The following is a 21,028-nucleotide window of genomic DNA, read 5'->3' as shown; positions in this document are numbered from 1 at the left end:
GGCCTTCTGGTACCCTAAAGCTGGGTGAGATGTAGTGGGTTTGCATGGCAAAGTTTTAGTAGCAGGGCGGCTGCAGGGGCAGCTTCTGTGAGAAGGTGCCAGAAGCTCCCTCCCCATCCGATGGAGCCCGTGCCAGCTAGCTCCAAAAGGGACCCGCTGCTGGCCAAGGCTGAGCTAACCAGCCACGGTGGTAGCACTTCTGGGACAGCATATTAATAAGTGGGAAAAAAAAATAATATCTGCACCAGCAGAAGAAAGGAGTGAGAATATGTGAGAGAAAACAGCTCTGTGAACACCAGGTCAGCAGAGGGGGAGGAGGTGCTCCAGGCACCGGAGCAGCGATTCCCCAGCAGCCCCTGGTGAAGCCCACGGTGGGGCAGGCCATGCCCCCAGCCCGTGGAGCCCATGGGGGAGCAGATCCCCCCCCCGCAGCCCGGGGAGGGTCCCACACCAGAGCAGGGGGTGCCCGAAGGAGCCGTGACCTGTGGGCAGCCCCCACTGGAGCCGGCTCCTGGCAGGACCTATGGCCCCATGGAGAGAGGAGCCCAGGCTGGAGCGGTGGCTGGCCAGGCTTGTGACCCCATGGAAGGGACCCACACTGGAACAGTTTGTGAAGCACTGCAGCCCATGGGAAGGGCTCACCTTGGAGAAGTTCATGGAGAACTGTCTGTCTCCAATGGGGGGAACCCCACGCTGGAGGAGGGGAAGGAAGTGTGAGGAGGATGGTGTTGCAGAAATAATGTGTGATGAACTGACCATAGCCCCCATTCTCTGTTCCCCTGCACTGCTCAGGGAGAGGAGGCAGAGAAACTGGGAATTAAGTTAAGCCCAGGAAGAAGGGAGGGGTGAGGGAGTGTAGGGCTTTTTTTTGCCCTATTTGAACGGTAATAAATCAAACTAATTTCCCCAAGTTTAGTCTGTTTTGCCCATGACAGTAATCGCTGTCCTTACCTTAATCCAAGAGCCTTTCGTTACATTTTGTCTTCCCTGTCCAGGTGAGGACGGGCATGATAGAGCTGTTTTTGTGGGCACCTGGCATTCAGCGGGGTCAAACCACTGCAGCTGTCCTACTCCTCTTTTATAGATTCTAAAAATGTTTAGTTTTTAAAGAAAATAGGAAAAGGGAATAATCTCCTTCTGAACAAACACACAGAACACAAAATTATTCCACGCAATTCTCTTTCTTATCCAAAGAATACTCCCTCTTTCCAGTCTAGGAAGAATTTTACAAAAAAACAAATCACTATACTCATCTGTATGTCCTCTTAAACTACACAACCTATTATCAGTTCTGTAGAAACTGTTCTATATATCTGCTTTAAGTTACATGTATATATGTGTGGAGGAAAGAAAGGGAACTAATTGATATATATCTGAAATGCTATCTGCAAACCACAGAACAAATATAAGACAAATTCTGTAAATTTTTTTGTCCTTGATTTTATTTCAAAATAATCTTTAGTTTCTGCTGAATAATGATTAATTTCTAAATGCAAAAGATCGTTTAGCTTTGTTTTCTTTATTAAGACTTTGTCATTTTTACAAAAATAGAATAGAGCACTAGTCTATTAGTTTTTAGTTTAACATACAGTTCATTTATTTCAAGAGGAGTGTTTGGGATACAATATATTCAGAGTTTATTAATAGTGGTTCATTTCATTGTTAATTTATAGCAGGTCTTCTGGTCACCACAAATTACCACACTTCTGCTGTTATATAACCAAAAACACACAGATATCAGAAAATGTTTTTCTAAAAAAAAGTTGATTTAGGATAAACTATCACGTTGTAGCAAACAAGGTCAAGAGCCCCTTTAAGAAGGAAACTATTTCATTGCCTCCCAGTTTAGATTCTCCATAGACACGGTCCACAAATGAAATAGGAACCTGTTGAAACAAGCAAAACTATTTTTAAGGTTCAAAACCTAAATAATCAGAAATTCTGTAAACAAAAGAATGGCCTTTGATATACAGCATGTTTAGACATGGGAAGAAGGCAAGCACCAGATTGGCTTCATGTCAGTTCTTCTTACCAGTGGCTTTAATAATGCCCCATAGCTGGGGAGCATGAAATTATTTGGTTTATCACCTTTAAAGATGATCCAAAGGCATTACTCAGCGGCTGGATGATACACTAGTCAGAACAAACTTAATAGCTTGTGTACTAAAAGCCTCGGGGCTTAAAATGAACCTCCACCACTTTCCTTATGAGCTAAATTCAAAACCTTTAAGTCAATGCCACAGGAAGTCAAAAATCTTCTGCCACCATGAAACAGCGTTCTGCGCAACCTCACCACTGGCTAAGAGATGACATCTGAATATAGCAATTAGTGCATAATTTACAAGCAATGCCTGTCTTTATTGGTCTTTTAATCCTGTAAATAATCTATAAAAGTCAAAGGCGTTTCAAACACTAATTTTTATTTCCTTACTGTAGTGATCATGCTTTCCAGATTAGTTCACTACTCATAAAATGTTAGGAACATACTGCTTTTCAGTAATTTGACCACGTACAAATGACATATGACAGGACATTCTGCCAACACCGAATATGGAAATTCTTGAATATTCTCATATGTTTGTATGCAAAGTTGAAATACTTCAGGGGCTAAAATAAAGAATGACATTTGCAAAAGTCATTAAAAAATTGGCTTAGCGTTCTGCTGGCAGTTTCAACCAGAAATCATCTGGCAAATGGAACACAAAAAATCACCACACCCTTGCATCTGAGCCAGGCCTGAGGATTTCTCACAATTCTAGCAGATCAGTCCATGTCAGAAGAAAACCGAGGGCAAGAAGAGGGTAAGAAGATACCTAAAAAGACTCAACAATGTCTCTGGCTTTCTTAGCAGGGTCCCTTTGATGTCTCAGTAAGCATCCTGGCAACTACAGACAGCCGACCTACAGAGCATGGATAGAAATCACTGAACATGTAGTCGGTGCAGGATGTCAGATGCGACATTTCTTGACCAGTGATGCAAGAATGGTTAATATCTCACCTAATAAGAGGTATCCACTCTTTCCCTTCAGTAGAGGAATTAATCACCTGTGTTTAAGAAAGGACTTTATACCTTTCTTGCACACAAAGTCCTACCATCAGTCTTAAAGGAAGCATTTTCAAAAAGGGTATATTCCATGCACTGTGGTAAATTTCACATATGATAAAGAAGTACAGCAAAATGAAACAGATGCATACAAAACTATTTAGGTATAGCTTGTGTCAGTTCATCTCATCATCCATTTGTTCCTTTTAGACTGGCAGGTCTCAATATTCATTTTCAACTTCGCTTCAGAAATATTTTTCTCTCACAACTGTATCTGCATTTTACAACAGCATAAAACCTCCTACTCTGCCTGTAGAATGACAGCACCCGCCAACCAGGAATTAGACATGCAAGTGCCACCTCTTATGAAATTTCAGTATTACTATTTGGATAATTATAAAATTTATAAATATCCTAAGTATTGATCATGAAATACCATATCAATATACTTGAAACATAATGGAAAACTGTCCTACCTCAGGAAGATACAACACAGAGATGATACACAGAACAGCAAAAATACAATAGTCTTCTTTACAGGCACGTGTCAGCAATCTGAACACTGACAGGTTTGTTACAGATATCACAAAGGAAATCTTAAAAGACAAGGCCGAAGCAGAATAACCAAGCAACCTTTCAGATGTTAGAGAGAACCCTTCCCACATGTGAGAAACCAGTGGAAAAGGGAAGAAGATGCTGACATGAGAACGTAACAGATGAATTGTGGAGGATGGCATAACTGATCCATCACAACATAGAGCCCACATCACAACGCTGACTGGGAGCCATTAGGCCTAGTGAAGGCTGCCCATCAGACCTTGAACAGCAAGACACTTGTATTTGATGCCATACAATGAGTAGAGGCATGTAAATAAATATAAATGAATGGTGGGATTAAATAATAGGCAGAAAAAAAGCTATTTGTGGCAGCAGCCTGAAGAGTATAAGCAACCCAGAACTGCATTTTTTCAAAGCCAGAGAAATGTATTTTACTGTTTTAAAAATGTATAGCAAATAAAACCTCATCCCACCCTAGGTCTCAGTATCGGAATATTATACAGGTGAGGATTTAATTCAGGAACATTGGAGAGCAACATGCACATGCAGCTGGATGCTGGATGTGAACAGCAAAGAAATTAGGGTCAAACCCCAGCTACAGAAAGGATAGTGATGTCGCTACATAAACAAGAAAGGTGGAAGAAAAGAGCTTGGTTTATTGTCTGGAAATACTCCACCCAATGTTGACAGAGAAATGCAATACCTAAGGTTTAGAGAGAGAGAAGCACCAGCAACAGAATTCTCTGACAAGTCAGAGTCATGAAAATGATGAAGCAGCACTGGTTGAGACTGGGCTGTAGAGAGAATTGTAGTGAATCATCTTTAAAGACACCAGCAAGAGCATGTCAATGAAATATAAAAGGCAGAAATCAGACTGCTGGAAATACAGGATCTCACAACTGTTTTGAGCTCTTTTTCAATGACTGTAGACAGCCCATGCCAAGTTTTGAACCAGAAAGTTGTGACAGCTGGAAAATAACAAGGCAATAAAAGATGAAACAGAATAGATCTGAAATAGGTGTTTTCAAATAATTTTGTTTTCTTCAGCAACCTGATTCTTACTAGAGGTGTCTGCACAACATGAAGGAGGAAAGAAAAGGCTCAGCTTCACGGTGTATTTTGACTTCTTTCCCTCCTTTGAAGTGGGATACAATTGTAAAATTGTATTAGCTAAAGAGATGGCAACAGGAAGAGGGAAGTATCCAGGAAGCGTATCAGCCAGGGGAATAAGTAACTGGAATCGTAGATCTGGTATTCACCTGGAAAACCAGAGTTCTAGGTGTGTAATTCCTTTATAACAAGTTGAAAATCTTCTTGGAAGTGCACAAAAATTCCTATGCTCCCAGTAATATGTATCTACATTTAAATGAAAGCACAATATACTTATCAAAACTTTTACTATACCTCTCCAATAGTATATCCTAACTGTCTAGCCCGAACAATCATCTCCATCTGGAAGACGTATCCTTTAGAAACACATTTTTCCATTAGTTTCTGTAAGACTTCTTTTCTGTATAACCTGTAAAGGATTACAAAGAAAATGAAACCTGAAGCACAATTTCTGAACTTCAGAAATCAAGGTAGTGTGTAGGAATCCTAGCTGTAATCACTCACTCATATAATTACTATTTAAAAAAAACCCAACTTTTAAAAAGTTATAAGAACAACAGTTCTTGCAATCTAGTCTACTATTTCTTACACCCTTCCCAAACACATTTCATAGTCCTCAGTAAGGTCTGTTCTTACTCCAGTTCCTTGTTCAGCAGTTTCTTAATTTCAAATAAACATTATGAATTGCAAACCAGACCCATACCTGAAACTCCCTGTTAAGTCTGATGCACCTGGTCTCAGCAAAACCTGAGTTAGAAAATTGGCACCACGACTGTGAAAGAAAACATGGAATGTCAAAGTTGCTCAGTACACAATTCCGAAAGATCAAGCAGAATTTCTAGAAAATAAGTATCATTATACCAGCAGACCCCCTCCTCTTTATTGCTTAATATGAAACAATATTTCTAATGTTTTCACTGCTAGATTTGACTACTAAATCAAAATCTTGAAATCGAAACCCAAGGTTTTGTTTTTCAAAGGTCAATGATTAGTAGGTTATTGAACTTCACTATGAAGGAGAAATCGTTTTTTTAGAAATCAGGTTTACAGTTTGGTTCTTTATGGCAGAACTGTCAGTACGACTACACATTAATAAAATATAAAAGAAATGCATCTGACAACATTCAAACCAACATTCTTCTGCTGACTAACATTCACCGTAAACTGAGAATAAAAATGCTTCCTGGACAAACGTGAGACATGGATTTGGAAAATGAAAGTGCAGTTTTAGTTTACGCTGTTTTCATAGTATGGTAACGAATAAACTCCACTGATGGAAAACGTTGTGAGACGAAAAAGCCAGTCATGACTACCTTGCTGAGGGCTGTATTACACTATGGTAAGATATGCAAGTCTTTCGTCTTGCCCAGCATGATGTAAAAGGATTCCTCTGTAATGTCCGTTTAGCTCTCTTCCCTTTTTTTTGACTTATATTTTATTTTGAGTGACAAAAAGATAAGCACTTATTCCAGCCATTAAAAACCAGGAGAAATCCAAATACAGTCCCTATGGTACCATCCCCAGATCATAATGGTAACACAAATTCTGCTCCTAATTCTTTACCGTAACATATAACCCAGCACTAGCTTGTGCCTATTCTCTTAAATCAGGTGTAAGAAAGACAGACTATGCAGAAACTTGTTGATTACTTCCTCAAAATGTGTAAGTCCCTGTAAACCCGATCTGCCAGCCTCTGTATGCTTATGTGACCTTGAATTTTTTCCTCTTTGCTTTTGGGTGAAACTTCCTCTCCCTAGTGTTCACTATAACTGGTTTCCAGTAAGGTCTTAGTAATGATTTATTGACATCGATCATGTCAGGTTATTCTTAACTTATGACAAATCATAGTGTCAACAGAGGGGTTTAGCAACTGATTTACTCTTTAGGGAAAGGACCATTATAGCTATTAAAACTACCTAGATGTGTCTTTTAAACTTGACACAAGAATCATAGTCTCAGCTCATTCTCTGGATGATGAAGCTGAAAGACACTTCCAACCTGATGCCATGTAGATTTGTCTGCTGTTCCAATCCATTTCTCAAGCCTAGTCACGTAATTACATTCTTTCTTGGTGGATTTTAACCAAAGAATTTGCAAATCACGCATGTTCTTATTATTTAATACAATTTTGCAGTACCCAGTACTATTAACTGAAGACTCAGTTCAGCTTACACAGACCGAGTTAGTACTTGGAATTATTATTTCTAAATAACAAATCTGTGTGTAAATATCTAGAAAAATACTAACCTGATTAATTTTCTTTTCAAATCCCAGCCATATACTCCTCCATTTCCTGTATATCTTGTTCCAGACACAATATCAAAATTGCCTTCTTTCTGCTTTCTATAAGCAATTGGTTTTATCAGAAAGACAGGAAGAATATTTGTATGAAGGTGGTACAAATTTCAAAATAAGAACAATCACTCTCTTTGTACAAAATCTGTATTTTACAAACCTTTGAACAAGTAGAGGAGAGAGGAAAGCAATAATTAAGGTGGTTATAGCATTATGCATTTTAAAACCTGTGAACTGTACTCTTATAAAGAGCTGTTTCAAAGAATTTTATGATTACCTTTTACCAACTATGTCATAGAATTTCATAGAATTCATAAATAATTTATAAAGACCTACATGCATTTTTAAAGCCTCTCTCTACTATAAAAGACAGACTGATTTTAAATACAGATTTAAATATTTAAATTACACAAACCCATAGTAAGAAGAAAAAAAAAGAAGTCTGGAACTATCCTTAGTCCATACCATGCCTGACTGTGGCAGAACCTCATCTAAAATTTTAGGTCTTCAGTACTACTAAGCAAGAAAGTTGAGAATTATACAGATTACTAGCCTTAGCCTCCAATGTAATGCCTGTTGACCATTTCTCACAAATTGAAATGTGGCAGAAATGTAAGAGGAAGGCAAAAGGGAGCAAAGTATTTCACTGATAATTGAGGACAGGGTCCTCTATTCAATATCTCTAGGTGCACACAGGATGAAATCATTAGCATTACAAAGTGACATTTATACATGCACTTTTCAAAGCTGAACAGCCATTACAAGGAAAAGAAGTACTTAGCCACACATGCTCTCTGATACTTTAAACTTGAGGATTTTTGCTCCAGTTAGGAACTATTCATTCTTCTGGATTATTTTGGGACAAATCTAACGAGGTCAAATCAATTTTACTTGAATTCTTGCTTTGTGACTTTTCTTACTACAGTTAAGACAGCTATACAAGAATATAAAGCTCCCAAATATTACTACAAAACAATGAACGTTCAGTCATTCTCTCATACTACGATCGGCACCTACCTGATAAACTCTGGAATAAATTTTGGCTGAAATGGAAGGAAAACGCCATCAGAAAAGACAAAGGGATGCTGGGGGTAGGGGGGAGAATCAATGAAAATCAAATTTTAACAGATTAAAAGCACAGTACATAAAATACAGACTTACATGGTGAGAGAGGTCAGCATCCATAATAACAATAAAATTCCCAGTGGCATGCTTCATTCCATGAATATAAGCAGTGCCTGACAAAAATAGCACAGAAATAATTTCCCTCACTATTTTAATATATGCGATCTTCTAGCCACAGGCTTCAATTATCTTCTGAAATCTCTACTAGAAAAGGATGAACTAAAAACTCCTAAAATGTATTTTAAAATAAGATACTAGTGGTCAAACATCAAAGTGATTTTTCATTTTCCCTACAATTTCAGCACTAGATTTTATAAATGTAAACCTTGGCAAACCCTACTGCACTAGATATGCACAGAGAAACACGATGTGCTAAGTGGATCGCTATTCCAAATATCATTTTCAGAAGTGCCACAGAAAACGAGAAACAGGACAGACAACAAAATAATCACTGATGATTAAAAAAAAAACCCCTGACTTATAAACTCTGAATTTAGTACCAGTGGTATATAGATTTTGGGTTGTTCTCCTTGACACCATGAATTATATTCTGATACTTAATCTGAAGACAGCTTTTCTTTTTCTTCCTTCTTACTTTAGCTTGTGTTGCATTTTATTCATCCTGTGTGAACTGGTGCAGCTATCTCGGTAAGAGCTGGAACAAGTTTCGCTGTTAGTTTTCCTCAATAACGCAAATTTCTGATCACAGTCATAGCTTCTGAAGACAGTACTGCTTCCAAAGCTAGTACAGCAGCACAACAGAGATTAAAAACTAGCATATGCCCTTCACTGATCAAAACTACCCAAGTCCTTCTACGAACTTCAGAAGATATAAATAAAACTGAAAACAAAATACCCTCAACTGATGTCTTTAGCAGTGTCACAGGTGACTAAACTCGCAGTTAGTGAACAACTTGTCTTTCCTTTCTTTTCCATGTCATTTGCAGTTACACAGTAGGAGCATCACAGATTTGTGTATTCTGCATGATTAGTAGGTATGGTCACTTGGTTTTAATCCACAACACTGATCAAATTAGTACAAAGGATGAAAAGCCAGAAAACAAATGTAAACATATGTAAGCTTTTGGGAGTTTCTTAGACGAATGTGAGATGTAGAAAAAAAAAGTATGGAAAAGTGAATTTACCTAGGCAACTCAATATCAAAATTAGAATTTTATTTTTGTTCAGCAGACTGGAGAAATTAGCTGCAGGACTTGGTACACTAGACACCTCAAACGTTTTACCAGCACATGGAAGTGGGAGTTGCCAAAACGTTTAGCAAGGAAGGTAGATACTGATTAACAATAAATCAAACAAGGTATTGCATTTTATAATTTTCTCCATTCCTGTTGTGAGAGAAGAGGGATAAGGATACAACATGAATCTTCACAGATGGAAATATTTCCCCTTTATTTTACGACAGTTTCCATACTACACTTTTTAATGTCTTTTACAACTTTCTAGGATATCTGCTTTTTTCTAAAGCAAATAATGACAAGCCTGATTTACATATTCTGTGAAAATATGGCATCAGAGCCATAAAACTGCAGTCCCACATCTTTCCATGCAAGTTTTAATAATCTATCTCTGTGGTACAAGATTGGCTCCCAAATTAGTGAGATTTCTGCAACGAAAGATTGGCTACTAAATTAGTGAGATTTCTTCAATTCACATGTCAGTTAATAGGCGAGGCAATACTTCAGTAGTTTGACTACTGGACACCTGTCCGATGTATTTTTTTAAATTTAATTATAGTCATAACTCACATCGAAATGGTTAACAGTGAAGAGCTCTATCTAAACATCAGAAAAACATCCCAGCCCTCTCTGGAGATTGCACAAACTATGGTCCAATTTTTGAAGCATCCTACAGACGGGCAGATTGCACCCAAGTTACCACTGCCCCCTCTGGATCAGTAGGTTCCACGCAAACATAGCGGCTGCTCCTGTAAACAGTTACATTTTCTCTCAATCTAGATCACTCATTCTGTAACCAGGGAATGCAGCAGCGGAGGGATAGAAGCAGCGTGATACCAACAGGAAAACATAGTTGCACAGAACTGTAGTGACCACAGTCTTGCGGTTTAAGGTTTTAGGGAACTTGTTATAAGTATATTGTGATCGTTATAGGTGTGGGTTTTAAGCTTGTTTGCTTACAAAAAACTTGATGAAAACATATGTTTCTGCTTTTAGGCTTCAATTTTCTTTTAAAAAAATTCTTTTCTTAGTACTAACCAGACTTAATAAGGACTTACCGAGTCCCAGCTTTCTTGGTCTGGGTCTTAAAAGCTGCAGGATATATTAAGAGATACATATATTACTTGAAGTACAGTTTTAAATTAATTCTAGTGACACCTTAAAATTCACCATTTTCAAGGTATAAATATTTTTAAATGCACTTTCCATTTTTAGAAGTCTAGTTAATACAGAAAAATAAATTTATCTGTCAAAACACAGGAGAAAAACCGTTACATTAAACAGTATTTGATCAGGTCATATTTAAAAACAAACCCCTTTTAAGCTTTACTTCACAGTTCTGCAGTAAAAAACAAAATTAAAAGCACCACCTCATGACTAAAGATTTCCTCAAATTCCATTATCTGGAATACAATTACAAATCTGAACAACAGTCTCCCCAGCACCATTACTTTTAAGGAATGACAAACACTAACAGAAAATATTTTAGCAAGTTTCCCAAAGTGATTTAGCATACTTTCAGTAATGAATATAAATTTCAAGATTTTCATGTGCATATAGATACAACCCATGAGTAATGACCATGCAGCAGTATTATTAATCTTGCAGAATATGAACGACCAAACTTTAAACCTGTGCCAAGTATCCTCAGCTCCTGCAGGGCCATATGAAGTGCAGGGGGAGTAGGGGCACTGCCACTAACAAAAGAGGAATCTAAAAAAAATTTTAGATCATCATGACAGTAATTTAACTTTCAGCTCTTCCTAAAATGCCTTTGATGTAAGTCAGCATTTGGGGAGGACAGAGTAGATATTTAAGTAGTCGTGTAAATGTAGTTCACACACAAATTTTAAATCTCCCTTTTAAATCTTGACTAATTTTGATGCATTGTCTAAGGGGTCATAAGCAATATAATCAGAAGGAGGACATGGACATGAAGGAGTTAGTAATCATTAGTGCTTCTGCTTATCTGTTATTTTGGTTCCTTTTCCCCCTTTAATAAATAGTTACATTTGAACATTAACAACAACAACAACAAAAAAATCGCTTTGATTCTTCCTCTACTTCCTTGGACATGTTGGCTTCTCATTAAGTCAACTACATACAATATTCAGTAGACATATAGGAAGTGAGAAGCCTCATGGAATTATTTGGATGATGACTCCTGAGCACTAACCAGAACAATGGTATTACTCAGGAAACAAAGAAAATTATTTCGGGTTAAAAAAAAAAAAAAAAAAAAAAAGTCCTGTTATTGAGGAATGCAACTAGACAGATTAAAAAACAAATCACAAGACCAGACTAGCTTTCATCTTTCCAATTCCCCTATTACTGCAGTCACTTAGAATGAAATTACATCTTATCCAAACCTCATCTTTTCTTAGGCATGCACAAAGTACATGAACAACCACTATTTGTTACTCAATAGCACGCAACAATGCACAAAGTACTGAAAACATTAATTCACGATTTGGCATATAAGCTCATAATGCTGCTAAGCAGCTGTATGACTATCATAATTAACATTTGTCTAAAGTGGCGTGCAAAACTTAAATAGCTTAAAGGATGTTAAAGAAGCACAGAATCCAGGACTCCATTCCACTTTTCTAAGGACTTCAAGTACTTTTCAATACAATAAATATGAAAACAATAGGACAAAAAACTCCGAGAATATAAAACTCACTATTTTATCTGATCCATATATTTTTTCCAATTGTTCAGCAATTTCCTGTGTCCCATCTGGGCTTCCATCATCTATGATGATAATTTCAAAACTGTTCCCACTGAAATGAGAATTATTTTTAGATGAACAAATGGAAAACCCCATTTCACTACCTACAGCGTTATGAAAGGCGTGAAGCTGAGGACCAGAACACAGAGCGACCTCCCGACAGCCGGAGACACGTGCTGCTGTCGTTCCTACAGCCGGGGCTGTGCTTACAGCGGATAAATTCGATAAATCGGGACTCAGCGTTGCTGTTCAGGTCTCAAGCCGCAATTGCTTCACAGCACGCTGCAGCAATATAAACCTCCTCGAAAGCTAAAACTGCCGCTGCGCTTTCACCCGCTTTCTCCAGGAACCGGTGCAGAAGGGATCAGAGCACGCGTGAGACCTCCGATTAGAGTAATTCGTTTCCCTAATTAACCCGGGCGAGGTACACCTGGCTGCATACGACCCCCGATGTACCCGGCGGCACTGGGTAACGTTACTGCCCTCCCGAGCCGTGTCGGTATTTCGTACGTTTTAAGGACGCGCATTGCCCAGCTCCGCGACTCCCCAGCTCCGCCGAACACCAACAGCGGGCGGTCAACCCCCCGAGCCCGCTCCCCACCAGCCGCCGGCCCGCCCGAGGGGACGTTGGACCCCACAGCTGCCACAGCGGCCTTTCCCCGCAGCCCCGACGGCCACCTCCCCTCGCCGGGGACGGGGCTCGCCCGCTTCCGCAGAGCGGCGGTCCGCAGCAGGACCGGGAGCGGGGACGGAGCTCGGCCGGGCCCCAGCATCCCCGCGCCCCCCCTCCCCGGGACGGGCCCCGCCGCCCCCTCGCCCCCCCCGGGACGGACCCCGCCACCCCCGCGACCGGTACCTCTCCTGGAAGGTGCGCGCCAGGAGCCAGACGACGAGGGGCAGGTTCTCCCGCTCGTTGTAGGTGGGCAGCAGCACCGAGAACTTGTCGGCGCCGCCGGCCGCCATGTCGGCGCGCTGACGCACCCGGAACCGGCGGGGACGCGCCGCAGCCAATCAGAGCGCGCGGCGCGGCCGGAAGCGCCGGGGGCAGCCGGCCGGAAGCGGAAGTGACGCGGCTGTCGGCCATCCGCCCTCCCTAACAGCCATGGCGGACGGCGCGGAGGCGGCGCGGCTGAGCGCTGAGATCGGCCAGCGGGAGCAGGAGCTGCGCGGCTTACGAGAGCGGCTGGCCACCGTCTTGCTGGGGGACGCCGCGGCCACAGAGGACGGTGCCTCTGCCTTTCCCGGCGATCTGCCCCCTCTGCCCGCCCAGGCCTCTCTGAGTCCCGCCGACATCCTGCGGTACAGCCGGCAGCTGGTGCTGCCTGAGCTGGGCGTGCGGGGGCAGCTGCGCCTGGCCCGCTCCTCCGTGCTCGTGGTGGGCTGCGGTGGCCTGGGCTGCCCCCTGGCCCAGTACCTGGCCGCAGCTGGCATCGGCCGCCTGGGTCTGGTGGATCACGACGTGGTGGAGACGAGCAACCTGCACCGGCAGGTGCTGCACGGGGAGGCCCGCCGAGGGCTCCCCAAGGCCATATCCGCCGCGGCCGCCCTGCGGCTGCTCAACTCCACGGTGCAGTACGTGCCGTACTGCGGCGCCCTGAGCCCTCGCACTGCCCTGGAGCTGGTGCGGCAGTACGACGTCGTCGCCGACTGCTCCGACAACGTGCCCACCAGGTACTTGGTGAATGATGCCTGCGTTTTGGCTGACAAACCCCTGGTGTCTGGTAGTGCCCTCCGCCTAGAGGGGCAGCTAGTCGTGTACAACTACCATGGAGGGCCCTGCTACAGGTGTCTCTTCCCCAAGCCCCCTCCACCAGAGACGGTGACTAACTGTGCGGATGGGGGAGTGCTGGGTGTCGTGCCTGGCATCATGGGGTGCATCCAGGCCTTGGAGGTGCTGAAGATTGTCTCGGGAATGGGTTCCTCGTTCAGTCAGTTCATGCTGATGTTTGATGCCCGTGAAGGGAGATTTCGCAACATCAAGTTAAGACCAAAGAAACCAGACTGTGATGTCTGTGGTGACAATCCATCTGTCACTTGCCTGCAGGATTATGAGGCATTTTGTGGTTCTTCTGCAACAGACAAGTGTAAGACTTTACATCTGCTATCCAGTAAAGACAGGATATCTGTAGAGCAATACAAAAAATTGTTGGATGAGCAAGTTCCTCATGTTTTAGTAGATGTTCGTCCGCCAGTAGAGGTGGATATCTGTCACCTGGTACATGCTGTTCACATTCCTCTGAGTAAGCTAGAAGAAAAAGATGAAGAATATCTGGAATACTTAAAAAAAAGAATTTGTGAAGAAAAGCAGAGGACTAACAGCCAAACATCTTTTCCTGTATATGTTGTTTGCAAATTAGGAAATGATTCCCAGAAGGCTGTAAAAATTCTGCAGGAGTTACCTGTCAAAGAATTTGGTTCTGTGTTGGCTAAGGATATTAAAGGGGGGCTCATGGCATGGGCTAGTAAAATTGACCCAACGTTCCCTCAGTATTAGAAATTTAAATGGTGAAAAAAAATACAAATTTTCATAGTAAATTCTTTAGGGGTCCATCTTCTTTGTGCAATGACTCTATCACCTGGGGATAGAAATACCATGTTGCTTTTTTTAATGTTAACTTTTCTTCAAAATAATCCTGTATTTTTGTAGATGCTTGTTTATTTTTTATAAAAATGTGAAACTGTTCATGGAAATGGAAAGAAATGTGTTTCTTGGTTGTTATTCCAAGCTCTCATTATTAAATAATTACTTAATTGTGCATGTGGTGATTGCAAATGACTCCTAATTAGTACTTACAGCCTGGAGAATGACAAAGCACAGGAATCCAGGGCTGAAAGTTTTTACTTATTCTCCTAACTGCCTAAAAAATTGAAACAGTGCATGCAGTGATTAAAAAAACCCCAACAACTTGTTAATGTCTAGCTGATCAGTAGCACTATTAAGCCTATCATAGGAAATTGCCAAGACAATGCTGACAAGACTGTTTTGGTCAACATCTGTTTAGTTCTTTATAGCAGCATTGTGTATTTATGAAGAGAAGTGCTTGCTGGAAATAACAGCACCTACAGCAAGTGTGTTCTGTTAAAAACTTCCAGAGGCATCCATCCTCATTTTTTGGCTAAAAAAAAAAGTGTATTCTCTGACCTGTATAGGGAAACTGAGGTAAAATGCTAATAAGACATAAATTTGTGTCCAGAAAGTTTGTAAAACATTTAGAAAATGTTTTTGTGAGGGCTTAGAAGAATTCAGAGATAGAGAGGTGAAGAGGAGGTGAGAGGAAAAATAGGTACGTGGCCTCCCTTTTGCAAGTACAAAGACATATTTCGTAAGTTTTGTCCCTGTTTTTTGTGGTAGTTGCATATCCGCAGTCTCACTGCATTATTTTATTAACGGGAATGAAGAGCTACACATACTTAAAAAGTTCTCATAGATGAACCGGATGAAAAGAAAGAAATAGTTTCTCAACAGAAGCAGCTCATCAGTTAAGCATAGTAATTATCTTCTTGTATTAATTAAGATACAAATTTCCTTTACTCCCTGAGGATGAAAAAGCTGCTTGCCTTGACTAATCTTTGCATTGTATAAAACAAAAAAAAAGTATTACTATTATGATGAGTAGTCAAAAAGGCATATTTTAGTAAAGTGTATTTGAGAACAACCATACTGCCTACTTTATTATAACAAACCATGGGTTCTAGCAGTAATAATCTTAAGTCTTTTGTGGAGGAAACTGTTACATGAATTTATAAATGGAGAGTCGTATCTCTTGCAATTTAGAAGAAAATGAAAACATTACAGGCTGTGACTTAAAGTAGGTATTAATTCTCTGTGGTTTGTGCCGAGAGTTGTTAAGTCAAGACCTTTTAAGGCTGGTTGTGGAGGCTTCTGGTGGGTTTCAGCATTTGGGAATTAGAAACCAGAGGGATCTGTTTGAAATGCCTGACCTGTGTTTGCATTTTTCTTTCTTTAACGTCAAGAGGCTGAAACATAAGAGGTAACAGTAGCAATAATTCTGTAATATCCAGCCTTCTAATGCTAAATAAGAGATGGTATGTCACACATCCCCCTGACCTGAGAAATTGATTCCTTTTCAGTTATTTGAAGCAAGGTGAACCTGTGGGCTTGGGCAAAAGTTTTGATTCTAAATCCGAGTGCTACTTCCAGTGGATAGAAATCATGTGTAAAGTCTTTTCCCTTGTTACAACATTTTAGCAGCAGATGTGCACAAATTCTGTGAAAGAAAAAGGAGTTAACATTAAAGCCTGTGGTGTTTGGCAGATGATTTTTCATAGCAAATTTATAACTGCATTTCTTGTAGCACATTTTCAAGGAGGAAGCCAGACTGCTGTATAGAAGACAGGTCTCAAGGATCTGGAGAACTCTGTAGAAGAACAGTCATAAGGATGAATGAAAATGGATCAAAACCTGAATGGTATCAGAACTAGAAAAAAAAAAAAAAAAGTAAATGCATCGAGTCAGGCTAACGAGAGACAAACTTTCAAGGATCTTTTCTATTAAAATGGCTTTTTGGAAAGATCATTCTAGCCAATCTGCCCAGACTAATGTCCAAAGTTCTTACAGGAGTACAGCATCTGAAATGCGTCTGTAATTTTTGCATAAAGAGAGATTTGTACAAAACTAATTGGGCCATAGAATAGAGATGGTTATTCTGGAAAGAACTAGTGGCTCAGTTCTGATCACAAGGGAGTATGCAAAGTGTAGGTTTCTTTGGGGGGAAAAAGAAATGTTCTGTTCCTTGACTTAGGACAGCAGTTAAATTCTTGGCAAATACGAAAACATCTGCCGTGCATCTTAGATTAAAGTGGGGTCTGCAGTGCTGGTCAAAATTTTATTCTTTACTTGCTGGGGCATTTTAAGTTTAATTTCTTTTATTCCCCTTGGCTTGCTGAAGTGATACACAAGTCTTCCTGTAAGTACAGTCCCCATGCAGTGCTGGACTCTTTGGGGGTAGGCTGAAAAATCAAGGTCATAGGATCATAACTAAGCCAAACCCACCCTTATTATTGGAAATTGTCTTCTGTTTTGACTTGCTTTATTTCTTGAACTCTATAAAACATGTAGTGGTTTCTCTTTTCACCAGGAAGTATAATATAAGAGCTCAGAAGTTCTAAGAGAAGCAGTAAGACTATTATTTTGTATTGCTACTAAAGTACTGTATGAATACTAGTAGATGTTGACATTGTGAACGAAGACAAGTTGCTTTGTTCAAGTAGCTTATAGTGTAGTTGGTCTAAGATGTGTTATCAGATAGGATAAGGTCAGTCAGCAGAGTGTATTTTTTTCTTTTTCTTTGTCCTTCACTCTTGATGTCATGAGGTTGCTTTTTGCCCATGTGGTTATGTTCTCTTTTAAATGGCTAACTAGAATTTGGCACAGACACTAAACAGGAAACAGGTTCCTGTTAGAGGTTTAGGATAATGGAAAGTGGCTGCAGCATTTATTCTGAATTGCTGCATTTTAATGTCTCCCACATGTAGGTCTATGGGATAGCGTCATGGTTCAGGCACAGAGTTAAATATCTAAACTTGTTTTGTCCTGGGACATGGCTATTATTTTAAGGCAAGGTGTGTCAAGCTGGTCTAGCTTTCATGCAAGTCTAAAAGGTGTCTGCATACAAGGTACTAATGTGCCTTGATAAGCTAAAGTCCTCTTTATTTTGGTGGAAAGAGTCTCTCATCTCAAAACTTCCATAAATTCAGCACTGACTTACTATCAAGGTGTATAATTTAAAAAAAATCCCTCAATGGTGACTGAAACTATTTGTAAACAAATGTATGAGGGATGTGTCCAAAACTAGTTCTCAGAGTTCATAATAGCAGAATTTAGGTATGTGAGTATCTTTATTATTATCCTATTTGTAAGCATGTTTTCTAATAAAAATTACTTGTTCAAAACAAAACTATGCACTAGATGCTTAAAATACTGCAAGTACAAGTCTGTCTTCTAAATATGAATGCACTAAGCTGTCCTCTGTGAAACTACATAGGAAAAAAAAATATTTAAGGATGTTTGCTAGGTGGCACTGCAAGTTTATAAACCGAATCATTCTCTAGGTTGTAAGATGCAATTCAACCTTAGCAAGAGCTGAGGTTCACCTGTAAAAATGCATTGTTGTACAGTTATTTAAAAAAAAGACTGAGGAAATAGAAGAAAATGGAGCAGGGCAGTTGGATAGTACATACAATATTCCAAGAAAAAGTTATAATGGCAATTATCTTTCCTAGGGTCAGTTGTTAAAGCAGTGTTTGTTTCAGAGTCTGAACCTGAGGGTTTTTTCATGTGCTATTTTGAAATGCTTTTGCAGCCAAAATGGATAATTGTACAGAAAAGGGTTATTAGAAACACTACCACAAAATTAAATACAGATCTTAATTCTATAAAGAGTCATTGCAGAGTCACTGCTAGTACATTCTTAATATTACTGAAAAGCATTGCAGATTTTCTTGCCTGATTAGGGCAAGGATTTTTTGGAAATTCAAAGATACTTCCTTTTTGTCCTTCTTGTTTTGTAAAACTGAACTGAAGGCATAACATCGTAAAAACAAAATAAAATAAAAATCAGTCCTCTAAGGCAGTGAATCCCAAAAAACCCAAATTGGACTTCTTTGGAAAACAAGAACTGAGCTTGCAGACCTGATGTACCAAAAGAAGCCCATAGAAGTATCCGTGCCTAGAGCTCAGGCACGTTCCTGTGGCATGAAAACTAGGTTGTGAAATGAGAAGGTGGTGTATTTGTTACTTCCCGCAGTAAACTATCGCAGTATTACATACGAAATGGCTTAAATCGTGGTTAGTTAGGTGAGTTGTTCTTGAAACTGAGTCATTCTATCACTGGAGATTAAAGACTTGCTTATCACCATATATTTTAGGAAAGGGTGAGTCATTACAGCGTTAGCATGAATTTTATTGGTGTCACTTGATTTATGCATGTCTCTGACTTACTAGCTCAGTGTTTGAAGCAGAATTAAAAAACCCACGAGAGGGGAGCCGTGGGTACTACACTGTTTTGATAAAATCACCAGCTGGGTTCAGGCAGCCTGCATGCAAGCTGGGGCAGAATTTCTCAGCTGGTGGTCTGTAAAACTGTAGTGGCCTCCAAGGCATCAGAACATGATCTTTTATAGTGACCAGGGAAAAAAATGCATGTGTTCCAGTGCATTTGAATAAAATGCAGGAAGGTAGTTTAATGCTTTAAAAAAATAAACCAAAAAAAAAAAAAAAATGCAAACAAAGCCTGTTGTTGAGATCCCTTCACCCTAATGCAACTAGTTTCTCCAAAAGATACTGAGCTTCGCCTTTTGCATGGATATAATTGTTAGTGACATGGTAGTAACAAGAATACAAATGTTGAACTCTTTAGGAGGAAAGGTTTTTGTTTATGCAGACCATAAAGAGGTTTTTCTAATGCTGACGTGCCAGATGTTAAAAAAAAATACTTGCAAATTAAAGACACTAATATTTTTGATGTCAGGTATTACTTTTAGTATAACTTTTAGAAAGTTCTTTTAAAATCTAGGAACGTAAGCAATAGCTGTATGTAATTTACACCTTTGTGATAGTTGATTGCTACTACATTTACTCTGATTCACTGCTCCAGTACATGCTGACCACTTTCATTGTGTCACAAGTTTAGTCCTGATGACATTCGTACAGAATCTGTGTTGCAAAACTGCTGAAATTGTTGGTTACTGGTTTATTCTTTTTACAAGATTTTAATCTGAAGCTCCTCTGTTGGGACCTGCAGATATCAGTGGGAAAATTGTGATACACTTGGAAGAGCTGTAGATTGAAATGTAACGTGGATTTGCTTTTTCTTCTTGAGTAAGAGCACATTCAGCCCCTGCATTCCTTCCTAGATGATACTGAGGGTTTTGCCTTTTATTCCCATGTAATCACCTAGTACTAATAAAAAGTGGCAGCTGTTTCTTGTGGGGGAAAGCAAATGAATTGACCTACAGGAGGTCACATTTATCTGAGAAGTGCTCTTATCTGGGTGAGAGGCAACTGAAGAGGAATAATGTAATGTCATCTTTTCATTTACAAACCGTTTTTGTGAGTTTCAGAAAGAACAATTACTTTGTAAAATGTAATGCCTTACAGCTTGTGGTTGTCTTGTAAATGCAAAGATCTGAAATTGCATCCCTGGTAAATACGCTAAAACACAAGGCTTTAAAAGGAAACTTCTCCACTTCGCTTGTTTGTTTTTGCTGTAGGTAATTAATTGGTTTATTCAAAGTGCTGATAATGAAAAAACACTTTGGATTGCTGGTCCAGTCTGCAGTTTACTGAAATCTGGTGAAGAACAAGAGAGTTAACTGGAACAACATATTCTACAGTTAAGATGCATGCCTGCAAACAGGCTGGGTTTTAACAGATAGTTACTTGTTTAGTAGTGTGAAAATTTCCTGCCTATCAACAAGTGATTTCTCAGTGAATGTGCTGAATGTTACCTGTTTTGCAGGCATCAGAAGCATGGATGCATTTTAGTGAATGCAAATGAAAGTGTCGTTTCACACTCCAGGCTGTGGTGGTGACAAGCCCTCGCGGTGTAACTTTATTACTGGGACAAGAGTGTATCTGACATGTCCAGGTTTGCAGCGGTTGCTCAGGTAAGTTGGTCGTTATGTGAGGGGAAGTCTCACCAGTGCTGTGGAGTGGTACACTGAGATAAAGAGCAAGATCATCTTTTCTTACGCTGGTCTGAGTTCCTGGCATACAGAACCCTTCCCTGCTGGAAGGAAGGTCGGTCACTGAGCAGGTTACTTCTAGGCTTGGACCCATGCTGAATGAGACAGGTGGAACTGGGTCAACCTGTAATGATACAAGAAGCTTGATAAATACAAACTGTGCTGCTTTGTTTGATTACAGGACTTCAAGCAGAAATAATTGCATAGTTTTGTAATGGCAGTATTGAATAAAAGCAGTTACGTCACTAAAGAGGGTAGCTGGGA

At 40.1% G+C, this 21,028-nt stretch overlaps 2 protein-coding genes across 2 annotated transcripts; one reads left to right on the top strand and one right to left on the bottom strand.

The window, feature by feature from the left end:
* Nucleotides 1–1,500: 1,500 nt before the first annotated feature.
* DPM1 (dolichyl-phosphate mannosyltransferase subunit 1, catalytic) lies at nt 1,501–13,062 on the bottom strand. The gene is made up of 9 exons (XM_040608460.1): nt 12,915–13,062; nt 12,011–12,110; nt 10,386–10,419; nt 8,168–8,244; nt 8,024–8,049; nt 6,959–7,054; nt 5,415–5,483; nt 5,006–5,120; nt 1,501–1,886 (listed from the first exon to the last, which is right to left on the bottom strand). The coding sequence occupies exons 1-9, from the start codon at nt 13,019–13,021 to the stop codon at nt 1,782–1,784; spliced, it is 729 nt and encodes a 242-aa protein (XP_040464394.1). The 5' UTR covers nt 13,022–13,062; the 3' UTR covers nt 1,501–1,781.
* A 62-nt stretch (nt 13,063–13,124) lies between these two features.
* On the top strand, nt 13,125–14,814 carry MOCS3 (molybdenum cofactor synthesis 3). The gene has a single exon (XM_040608459.1). The coding sequence runs from the start codon at nt 13,161–13,163 to the stop codon at nt 14,550–14,552; it is 1,392 nt and encodes a 463-aa protein (XP_040464393.1). The 5' UTR covers nt 13,125–13,160; the 3' UTR covers nt 14,553–14,814.
* Nucleotides 14,815–21,028: the final 6,214 nt, after the last annotated feature.

The sequence above is a fragment of the Falco naumanni genome, chromosome 10 (genome assembly GCF_017639655.2).
Source record: "Falco naumanni isolate bFalNau1 chromosome 10, bFalNau1.pat, whole genome shotgun sequence".
NCBI classification, from domain to species: Eukaryota; Metazoa; Chordata; class Aves; order Falconiformes; family Falconidae; genus Falco; species Falco naumanni.
This window is presented reverse-complemented; position numbering and strand designations above follow the sequence as displayed.

Coding starts and splice junctions, on each gene's coding strand:
- DPM1 (XM_040608460.1), bottom strand. CDS start 13,021: ATGGCGGCCGGCGGCGCCGACAAGTTCTCGGTGCTGCTGCCCACCTAC. Junction 5,484..6,958: donor TTGAAAAGAAAATTAATCAG/GTTAGTATTTTT, acceptor TTTCTTTCACAG/TCGTGGTGCCAATTTTCTAA. Junction 5,121..5,414: donor GACTTAACAGGGAGTTTCAG/GTATGGGTCTGG, acceptor AATCCTTTACAG/GTTATACAGAAAAGAAGTCT.
- MOCS3 (XM_040608459.1), top strand. CDS start 13,161: ATGGCGGACGGCGCGGAGGCGGCGCGGCTGAGCGCTGAGATCGGCCAG.